A 12,350-nucleotide genomic window follows, 5' to 3' on the forward strand; every position below is an offset into this window, starting at 1 on the left:
AGGCCACCACCAAATATAAAACAGTAATTCCAGTGAAACTCACAGGAAACTTACGTCTACTTTACTGTGTAGCAGATTTACCTTTATACCGATTTCTTTCTTTCCCTGTGTACTTTTCCTTATAAATTCTATTTTATTTCCTAACATAATGGCCTTCTTTTGAGTACAGGCTTCCCAGTCAAGAAATGTCTTAAACTTGACCATGTCTAACAAAATGAAATCATTCAATATTTTCTTAATAGTATGAAAATTATGCAAGTATTTCATGATTTTAAATCAGTGTTGAATTTCTGAAAAAATAGTGCCTTAATGTTTTATACTTATGTGTAAAATTTTTCTAGAATCAAGAAACAGGACATTCATTCTAAATCTTCGAGGAAATACTATGCTGTATTGTAAAATTAAAAACAATGTATTTTGATCAAATATTTAAAATGGACAGTACATCTTTTTTTTTTTTTTTTTTTTGAGATGGAGTTTCACTCTTGTCACCCAGGCTGGAGTGCAATGGCACAAGCTCAGCTCACTGCAACCTCTGCCTCCCGGGTTCAAGCAATTCTCCTGTCTCAGCCTCCCTATTAGCTGGGACTACAGGCGTCCACCACCATGCCTGGCTAATTTTTGTAATTTTTAGTAGAGATGGGGTTTCACCATGTTGGCCAGGCTGGTCCTGAACTCCTGACCTCAGGTAATCCACCTGCCTCAGCCTCCCAAAGTGCTGGGATTACAGGTGTGAGTTGCTGCGCCCGGCCCATCTTTTTTATATGTGTCTATTTGCATAATACAAATAAAAACTATCATAATTATTTCTTAGAAACATATTTAACAATTTTAAAAAATGGAAAATTTACCAAGATATCAATAAATAATAGGGAAAAAGAGAAATAATTATACTACCAGGTATCAAATTGAAGGATAAAAATCACAATAAATATTCTGAGATCAGTAAGACATTATCAAAATAGAATCAATATCCCAGAAATAGGCACATAATCCCTGTTTTATTCTCTGTTACACTAGGAAGGATTAAAGGTATTAATCTTTTATATGCTGAATTTATATTAAAATAATCATTTTTTATAGAAACATGTAATGCAAACAAACAATTCTCTAGGGAAACATGGAAATATTTGTGAACATTTTAAGTGTGCAAAGTTGTGACTCAGTAACTCATTTGAGAAAACTTATAGTCAAGAGATAATAGAACAATAATGCCAAGAGGCATTTGTGTGTCTATGAATTCTCATATCATTTATAATAAGGGATATTTTCAAAGATTGGTATGTTCAGCAAAGATAAATTTTATTCATTATGGCATATCCATATAATGAAACCATATTTAGTCATTAAAATGGATGTTGTAAATGTTTAAGCTAATATTAAATGGTTAACTATTGCTTAGAGAAAAATGGAAGATTTTCTATTTAGGTATGAATGCTTAAAAATATATTACTAAGTGTCAAAGACAGGTGATATCGTTTGGCTGTGTCCCCACCCAAATCTCATCTTGAATTGTAGTTCCCATAATCCCCGTGGGTCATGGGAGGGACCTGGTGGGAGGTAATTGAATCATGGAGGCAGGTTTTTCCCATGCCCATGATAGTGAATGCATCTCATCAGATCTGATGATTTTATAAAGGGCAGTTCCCCTGCACACACTCTCTTGCCTGCCACCATGTAAGATATACCTTTGCTCCTCCTTCACCTTCTGCCATGATTCTGAGGCCTCCCCCGCCATGTGGAACTGTGAGTCTGTTAAACCTCTTTTTCCTTATAAATTACCCAGTCTCAGGTATTTCTTCATAGCAGTATGAAAATGGACTGATATAGCAGGTGTCCACAATTAAAATGCATGTGGAGTAGTATACATCAAATTGGTAACAGTGGTTAGCTCTGTTTGAATATATGTTAACATCACATGAAGGCATTTTCTTCAAATAAAAAGATTCATGTTGTGATTTTTTTCTTAAATTATATTTGTCTCTACAGTTGTGATAAAGTCTTTAATAAGTCAATGACTGAGTTTTTATTACTGAAGTACCATTACTGTTTATGCAAATGTAATTTAAATATCCTGGTTTCCACTTCTATAACATATTCAACAAGAAGATACTGTTTTTTAAGCCAGGAACAATGGTGCGCACCTGCAGCTCCAGCTACTCAGGAGCTTGAGACAGGAAGTTCATTTGAGGTCAGGAGTTCAAGGCTGCAATCCTGCCTATGAATAGCCACTGTACTTCAGCTTGGGCAACATAGTGAGACCTCCTCTCTTAAAAAACATGTAATTATTTCTTTTAAAAAAGAAGAAGTTACTATTTTTAATCGTATTTTTAGCACTGTATTTAATTACTGCATTGAGAAGGATCTCAATTTATTGTGCTCATATGTAAAAATATATTTTGCATAAAGTATTAAAAGTATTTGTTGTTTTATATATATGTGGAAAATAATACAGAAATGTAGAGATGAAATTTGAGTTGCTTCTAATTTTAGATAAATACTAGTTAGTCAGCTCAATCGATGAAAGGAGTTACACTCCCTGTGTAAGTTTCACCAGTGAGAGTGTATATTATTGTTCAGTGATTTCAACATTGTTTCGAAGATTATTATACCAGACACTTTTTCTTTCATAGACCCCTGGCTTATTTTGCTTGTCATATTTTAAATTGCTTTTTCCCGTCATATTTTAAATCGCTTTTTCCCGTAGCCTTAAGGATGATACATGACAATGAACATTGCATGTTATTGGTTTATTTTTGCTAGACCTCACTTCTCCCCAGACACATGGCTAACATCCTGCTTGATAATTTTCTGTCTTCTCCTAGGACACAGGTCCCAAAATCAACCAATTAAAATCTGATTGCCGGAGTCGATCTTGTACATGGATTCACTAGGGCCCTATTATTGTTTATCCCAAATGTCATTAAGCATTTGTCTGCCTTAAAGCATATTTCTGAAATCAGGTAAAGGAGACATATTAAAGGTATTGTTTACTTTTTTCCTAGGGAAAATTAATAGAAATAGCCCTCTGTGAAGTAGCAGAATAGCCTATCATAAATAATTCTGGAAGTTTTTTCATTTATGTCAGCAAAACTTTTAAGGATTTATTGTTAAGATGGTTGGTGGAATATTTCAGGCTTCCAGATTTTGGACAATGTTGGGTGGAAACATGAGGAGACTATTTTACTGAATGTTTTAAGATGAAACACGAAGATCTTTTTGAAGAAATCTGTAACTTTGTAGGAGGAGAGAAAAAAACAGCTATTTCTTCATGTAAAATTGACCCACTACATGACTTTTGATTTAAGAGAATTGAGCACATTATTTTGTGTTCAGTATTTAACTCTCACCATCCAAATTTTCATAATACGTAAGTTTTTTGAATTTATTTTTTGTGATTTAGCTTCTATTCATTCTATTCTGTAGCATTGATTAATCTCCTAAGATACATTTATTTCCCTTTCTGTCTCTTATGTATATGCATATTTAATAGTTCAATAAATTAATGGAGATATAAAAATATTTTAAATGGTAATTTCTAGCAATTAAATAGGTGGAACACAGCATGATTTTCTTAATATTTATACATTTACACTTAGAAAGAGCTGGTGCATATTACAGATGCGGGTGTCCAAGACAGTTAGTAGACAACATATGTGAAGTATTTGTGCATTTTATATCTGATTTACATATATGAAGTAGTTGTGTACTTCATTAAAATATTTTCTGAACATGCTCTTGGGTGCCTGACTGCATTTAAAACATTTTACTAGAAATTTTGAAACATTCAGCTGAAAAACACTACATTAATTGGATTTTAATGAAAAGGCTTAAAGAGAGTATAAAATCAAGTATAAAGATAGGGGTTTCGGAGGCTCCTGTATTACCTGAAAATAGGATGTGTGATGGATTGAAAAAAATATTGGATACTATCTATATGAAGCCATTGTTTAAATGTTCAAAACACTTTAGAATGACTTACCCAGTGAATTATTATTTTGTTTTACAAGTAAAGGAGTAAAAGATAAATTAACAGAGGTAGTAATGTCTACATCCTAAAAAAGATATTTAGAATTTTCACCAAAAAATTGGGTTGATCACTGATTTACATCGTCAGAATTTTTATTCCTATAAAAGATACAGTAAGCAAAGCATAATGCCCCTGACATTTTAGCTAAATAGTAAAGCATTAGAAAAGTTTATGTTTTATTAATAAATTTCCCCAAAATAAATGTAAACTATGGAGACAGAATAAACATGTAGCAGAGACTGATATTAAATACGGAAGATATATCTTTAAAAGCAGAATTATGGAAAATGAGAAATATAAATGTGTATACATACACTATTTTATAAGTCCCACGTGCTTCTAGTCACAATTCAATAGTATTTGAAAAGAAAAATGTGCAAATATTTATACTTGTCTTTGGACTCATTGTTTTGTTGTTTTTGATGTTGATTTTATCAGTAATCTCTGACAGGAATCAATCATCAGAAATGAAAAATAGAACATCAGTGACAGATTTCATCCTCCTGGGTCTGACAGATCATCTGCAACTACAGGTTGTGATTTTCTCCTCTCTATTTCTTACATATGTACTGAGTGTTACTGGAAATCTAACTATCATCTCCCTTACCCTGCTGGATTCCCATCTGAAGACTCCCATGTATTTCTTCCTCAGGAATTTCTCCTTCTTGGAAATTTCATTTACTTCTGTCTGTAATCCTAGATTTCTGATCAGGATTCTAACAGGGGACAAATCCATATCTTATAATGCTTGTGCAGCTCAGCTATTTTTCTTTATCTTTCTTGGTTCAACGGAATTTTTCCTCCTAGCCTCTATGTCCTATGATCGCTTTGTGGCTATATGTAAGCCTCTGCATTATACAACCATCATGAGTGACAGGATCTGTTATCAGCTTATAATCAGCTCTTGGCTGGCTGGTTTCTTGGTAATTTTTCCACCGCTGGCCATGGGCTTACAGCTGGATTTCTGTGACTCCAATATCATTGACCACTTTACCTGTGACTCTGCTCCTTTGCTGTAAATCTCTTGCACAGACACAAGTACTCTAGAGCTCATGAGCTTTATTTTAGCTCTGTTTACTCTTATATCCACTTTGATATTAGTAGTTTTGTCCTATACTTACATCATCAGAACTATTCTGAGAATCCCCTCAGTACAGCAAAGAAAAAAAGCCTTTTCAACCTGCTCCTCACATATGATTGTTGTCTCTATCTCTTATGGAAGCTGCATCTTCATGTATGTGAAAACATCAGCAAAGGAAGGAGTTGCTTTGACAAAAGGAGTAGCTATACTCAATACCTCTGTCGCTCCTATGCTGAATCCATTTATTTACACTCTAAGAAACCAGCAGGTGAAACAAGCATTTAAGGATGTTCTGAGGAAGATTTTCCAAAAAAAGCATTGATTTGAATGCAATTTATTAATGAAATACACACATATTTTTTACCAAAGAATGAATAAAGATTTCAGTTTTAGTTCCTTTCTGTCTTTTTATTTGTATATCTTTTCAGAAACACAACTGTTTCTACTATTTTATTTAATGTTAAATTAAATACTAATGTATTTAATGTTCTTACAAGTCCTTATATGAATTTATATAGAAAAGTCATTATTAAATGATCTGATGCACATTCCCATGGTACAACTCAAAGAAGGAACTAAAGCCATTTCCTATATTAATCTATATACTTAAAATAATACAATTGTAATTATATTTATCACTGCCAAGCTTATTTCAACAGAATATGATAATGTATCATCTATGTTAAGTCACATAGGTGAATATATGAATGTACATGCACATGTATGTAGTCAGATATACATGTGTGTTTGTTTCTGTGTCAATGTTTGTGTATATATGTGTATAAATTCATATGTTCACATATTCATATATTTGCATATATGAATATACATACATGTACACATTGCATGTTCATAATTCACATATATGAATATGCACACATATATACATATATTCTAAAGATATTATATTTGTGTATAATATCTATATATTATAAATAGTACATATTTATAATATACTATATATGTGTGTACATTCATATATGTGACTATATGAAGAGTAACTAATATATTCACTCTTTCAGTTTTTTTTTCTTTAAAATGAAACAAATGAAACTTATGGGATATAGTAATAACTGGTATATGAACAAACTCTAAGAATTTAATAATTTAAATGGGGAATTAATTTTTATCGTGATAATATTTAACTTATGCTTAACTTATATCCTATATAAAATACAAAAAATAAATTACATGTTTGTCATTATGACAGCAAATTATGAATTAGAATAACCTTTATTAGTTTTTCTTTTGTTTTTAGATCAATTTATTGTGAATGCTTAAATAACAAAATCGATTAATATAACAAACCGTGTCATTAAGGATAATTTCCTGAGTGTAGAAATTTTCTAATTATAGTTATTACTTAAGAAAAGGGTGATAGCATTTAGCCACATTTCTATAAAACATTTCTACAGAGAACTAGCAACATCTGGCTTGGGAATAATGCTCTCTGCGGATTTTTATCCAAGATTGTTATTTACGACTCAATAGCCATGCAATACAGTAGCTTATGGTATTGTTTTCTGTCCTTTATCAGTTGTTTCAGACTAGTTTTGATACAATTTGCCCCCTGTATTATGTGTGATTATATTAGTTGCCAAATAAATATCAAAATAAACCATGTTTCAGAAAAAAAAAAAAAAAGAAAAAGATTTATTGGATTGATTATCTTAGGAAGACTTGAAAGTTCTGAATTATTCTGTTTAGCTCAGGAGTCAGAAAAAAGGATTCACATGTGCCATGACACCATCTTGCTCAATCTCACCTTAGTATGCCTCTGTGTCTTCCTGTTTTTATATGTCATATCTTTATTATGTTTATTTTCTTCTTCCTTACTACAGATACTCTTTTGTCACATTATAAATAGACTTTGCACTCTCCCATTTATTCTTTTCAATTCATGAAACAATGAAAACAGACTCCCTAGGACCAACTCCAAAAGAAGTGTCAGTTGAAAAGAGTTGATTGACCCATCTTTGAGTAGGTGTTAGTCATTGACATTTCTTTGATCCAAGAGGATCAGTTATATGATTCTCAGCCATAGTGTGTTGGTTAGTGTATGCATGGTAGAGTTAGGCTGTTTGGGTTTGTAAGTCTGACTCTGTGGTTTGCAAGCTTGAGACTTGGCTGGCCATCCTTAAAGTGCTTAGTAATGTTAATTATATTATTATTGTCATTGTTATTGTAGTTACTGTTATTTACATGGCCTACCTGGGTCACATTGTTCTTTGAGAGGTGGAGTTGGGGGCTGGTAGTTATTCTTGCTTGAAAGTAAGAGAAAAATAATTCTTGAGTAAACAAAATGCCATTCAAACCTAAATCAGCCAAATCTATTTGGTCAATTTGGCTGTGTCGAAAGCATGGCTACCTGTAGATACAGATACTTACAAGGTAAGGGGCAAATGATAATGCATTCAAAACCCTTCAAAAACTGGCATCCCCTGAGTAAATTTATGATAGTAAAGGATTGACCTTATGCCTTGTCCAAGTGTCATATTTTATCTTGGATTCCTACCAATTACAGTCAAAAGAGAGTTAAATATAGAAAGCATAATGTTCATTTCCATTATGCTTTATGTGTAACTAAACATTATAACTTAAAAATGGTTACTGGTGGCTGGAATTTTCATGTTCCCTATGTAGAAAGCCACATTCTTGGCATCTGCATACTAGAGCAGCTAAGATTCTTTGGACAGTAAGATGATGTAGGAAATAATTATCATCGTTCATTTTTCATTGTGTTTGCTTGCTTTTTTTAACTAGATGTGAAAATACATGACAAATCATTCCTCTCCACGAAAGCACCTGTGATGTCCACACAACCCAAACCAAATGTTTTTCTTACTGGATTGCACTTTAATACTGCTAAATTCTGATTTGGAGGATTTATTTTGTATTAACGAAGTAGCTAACTCTCCTTAACTGATGTGCAGCAAGTTTAACCTCTCAGTTACTTGGCTTTATTAACTGTCAAATTGGGTTAACACTCCATCACTCACAGAATTTTTAAAATTCGTTGAGAGTAAATTAAGTCATTTAAACTGTTTGTTTCAGGAACTCGATAGATATTTGTTATTATTTTACTATATAATCTCCCTTTTTTCATGCATTCTTCAACCCTGGATTTAAAAAAACTGCACATTTCTACTCGTTTTGTTTACGACATTCTTTCCCCAGTTTACCCATTGCGTATTTGTCTTCTGTAACTAAGCCATTGACAGTATGTTTATTGTCATTCTGTATACGCCCTGCCTTTTAAAATTGTGTCTCAGAGTTTTATATTCTGAGACAATGGCTTTTAAATTTAAGTCTAACCTACTTTTATCATATGCCCAAGGCCTAACTATCTGATTTTCTAATTTTCATCATGAAGAAGTGGCTTGGATAGTGGGTATCATAACCAAAGTCTTTTTTTTCTTCTGGATCTTAACCCCAAAATAACCTCAAATAAGCCTACTCTCTAAAACAACAATAACAACAAAACTCCATCCTTGCTAAAAAATGTCACATAAAATGACATTATCTTAGTCATAATATCATTTATGGAGATTGCCCTACAAGCTGTCCCTTCTATATAGCATATCTAGAACTGCCAATGAAAATACTTCATGGACTTTTATTTTATTTTATTCCTTTTTTGTTTGTATAAGTTTATAGAGCATAAGTGTAATTTTGTTACGTGTGTAGATTGTGTAATGGTGAAGTCAGGGCTCTTAGGGTATCACTCAAATAACATATATTGTACCCACTAAGTAACTTCTCGTCATCCACCCCTCCCACCTCCTCAGCCTTCCAGGTCACCATTGTCTATTATTCCACACTCTACATGCATGTTTGCACATTATTTGGTTCCTACCTATAAGTGAGAACATGCAGTACTTGTCTTTCTCTCTCTGACTTGTTTCACTTAAGTAATGGCCTCCAGTTCCATCTATCTTGTTTAATTTTATTTTTTTAATTTATTTTTTTATTATACTTTAAGTTCTAGGGTACATGTGCACACCATGCAGGTTTGTTACATATGTATACTTGTGCCATGTTGGTGTGCTGCACCCATCAACTTGTCGGCACCCATCAACTCGTCATTTACAACAGGTATAACTCCCAATGCCATCCCTCTCCCCTCCCCCCTCCCCATAATAGGCCCTGGTGTGTGATGTTCCCCTTCCAGAGTCCAAGTGATCTCATTGTTCAGTTCCCACCTATGAGTGAGAACATGCGGTGTTTGGTTTTCTGTTCTTGCAATACTTTGCTGAGAATGATGGTTTCCAGCTGCATCCATGTCCCTACAAAGGACACAAACTCATCCTTTTTTATGGCTGCATAGTATTCCATGGTGTATATGTGCCACATTTTCTTAATTCAGTCTGTCACTGATGGACATTTGGGTTGATTCCAAGTCTTTGCTATTGTGAATAGTGATGCAATAAACATACGTGTGCATGTGTCTTTATAGCAGCATGATTTATAATCCTTTGGGTATATACCCAGTAATGGGATGGCTGGGTCATATGGTACATCTAGTTCTAGATCCTTGAGGAATCGCCATACTGTTTTCCATAATGGTTGAACTAGTTTACAATCCCACCAACAGTGTAAAAGTGTTCCTATTTCTCCACATCCTCTCCAGCACCTGTTGTTTCCTGACTTTTTAATGATCACCATTCTAACTGGTGTGAGATGGTATCTCATTGTGGTTTTGTTTAATTTTATACCTCTGCTTTTGTGAATAGCACTGCGATGAGCATATGAGTACAGGCAGGTATCTTTTTTATTTAATTATTTATTTAAATAATTTCTTTAATGACTTATTTAAATAATTAATGATTTAAGTGATTAATGTTTTTAATGATTTATTTGAATTATTAATGATTTATTTTCCTTCTTTCCATTTCAATGAGTTCTTTTCTTTCTTTCCTCTTCACTAGTAGGGTATTGCTGGGTCAAAGGGTAGTTCTATTTTTGTTCTTTGAGAGATCTTAATAGGATTTTCCATAGAGGCTGTACTAATTTACATTCCCATCAGTCTTTGTAAGAGTTCTCTTTTCTCCACATCCTTGCCAGCACATGTTATTTTTTATCATCTTAGTAATAGCCGTTCTCACTGGTATAAGATGATATCTCATTGCAGTTTTAATTTGCATTTCTCTGATGATTAGTAATGTTAAGCATTTTTTCACATACCTGTTGGCCATTCATATGGTTTCTTTTGAAAAATACCTATTCATGTCCCTTTCCACTTTTAATGGAATTACATGTATTGTTGTTGTTATCATTGAGTTGTTTTGATATACATTATACATTGGATATACATTAAACAAAATGTTGTTATCATTGAGTTGTTCCTTATAAAATTTGGATATTTGTCCTTTGTCAGACGCATAGTTTGCAAATATTTTCTCCCATTCTGCAGGTTGTCTTTTCACTCTGTTGATTATCTCTTTGCTGTGCAGAAATTTTTTGGGGGTTGAATTAAGTTCCATTTGTCTATTTTTGGTTTTTTGCCTGTGCCCCAGCTACATTTCTCTGTGGATATCTGACTGCTCATAAAAATCAAGTATCAAAAACTGAAAGATTTGTCTTTTTCCTCCAGTCAAACTTGCTTTCCTTCTGATCATTTATTTGTGGAGTTACCTAATTTGCCAAACCATAAGCCCAGGGTTCATCTCTTACTACTTCTTTTCCTCTTCTTACCTCAAATTTTCATTAAAGTTCATTTATTCTACCTTCACATGTTTCTCACATCATCTTATTGATCTCTGCACCAATGAGATTATGTTATAAAGACAGCAAATAGCCATGAGCATTGATCTCTCCCAAGGTCTTACTCAAGTTCAATGATCATGGGTATCTTCAGCAATGAGGCTCACAATTCTCAGGGTGCCCAGAAGCCACTGGGCAAATCGCATATTGAGTCACTGTTGACTCTTACTTGCTGCCAGAAACTGCTGCCAAATAACACTGGCTTCTCCTTTTTTTGATAGTCCAAATTCAATGAGAGTATTTCTAAGGTGGAAACTTACCTGCTGGAAAGGCAGAATCTTCAAACATTTTATAGAAACATTCATTTCTAATAAATGAAATTAGCAATTTTGTAAGACAGAAAGTTAATTTATAAAACTAAATGTGTATATTTATAGTAGCAATAAGTAGTTGAAACCCAAAATAAACAGTACCATTTACTGTCCTCAAAAATGAAATACTTAGGTATAAATCTAAGAAAATTTGTGTGGAATGCATGGGCTTAAAAACACAACCATTGATGAACAAAATCATATGGCCTTTGAAAAATGAAGAGATATACTATGTTTCTGAATAGAAGACTATTTTAATATGCCAATTGTTCCTATCTTAATCTATAGATTCTTGTGATCCCAACCAAAATCTTAGTATATTTATAGTTATTAAATCTTAAACCTAAATTTGATGTCTAAAGGCAACAGAAATATGTTAGTCAAAACAATTTTGAAAAAGAATAAAATATGAGTACTCACAATACTTCATTTCAAAATCTGCTATAAAGCTGCAATAACCAAGATAGTGCAGTACTAGTAAAAAAAAAAAAAAAAAAGCATATATCAATTTAAAAAGAATAGACATACATGAAGTAATGTCTAACAAACGTACAAAGGCAATTTAATCAGGAAGTATTTTTTAATGAATAGTTCTATAACAATTGTATCTCCATATGTAAAGAAATAAATCTCAACATTTACCCCATGCCTTATGTAAAATGTGACTCCTAAGTAAAATAGAGAGCCAAAGGTAAAATGTAAAACTGTAATACCCTAGAAGAAAACATAGGAAACAATCTGAATGACCTTGGTTTTTCTTTTTATTATTATTATTATTATTATTATTATACTTTAAGTTCTAGGGTACATGTGCATAACGTGCAGGTTTGTTACATATGTATACTTGTGCCATGTTGCTGTGCTGCACCCATCAACTCGTCAGCACCCAACAACTCGTCATTTACATCAGGTATAACTCCCAATGCAATCCTTCCCCCCTCCCCCCTCCCCATAATAGGCCCCGGTGTGTGATGTCCCCCTTCCCGAGTCCAAGTGATCTCATTGTTCAGTTCCCACCTATGAGTGAGAACATGCGGTGTTTGGTTTTGAAGACCTTGGTTTTTCAAGAAGATTTTGTGCTTGACCAAAGTCATAATCCACAAGAAAGTCTGGTAAGTTGAAATTCGTTTTATTCATTGTTTTAAAGTTCTTAAAACAACACTGT

The 12,350-nt window shown here is 33.1% G+C and overlaps 1 protein-coding gene across 1 annotated transcript; it reads left to right on the top strand.

Moving 5' to 3' along the window:
- The first annotated feature begins 1,727 nt into the window (after positions 1-1,727).
- LOC101014921 (olfactory receptor 6C76) lies at positions 1,728-5,907 on the top strand. Its single transcript, XM_021922480.2, is given in 1 exon segment — positions 1,728-5,907. A coding segment is annotated over 1 exon segment (981 nt). The 5' UTR covers positions 1,728-4,452; the 3' UTR covers positions 5,434-5,907.
- Positions 5,908-12,350: the final 6,443 nt, after the last annotated feature.

This window comes from Papio anubis, chromosome 9 (assembly GCF_008728515.1).
Source record: "Papio anubis isolate 15944 chromosome 9, Panubis1.0, whole genome shotgun sequence".
In the NCBI taxonomy this organism is placed as follows: domain Eukaryota; kingdom Metazoa; phylum Chordata; class Mammalia; order Primates; family Cercopithecidae; genus Papio; species Papio anubis.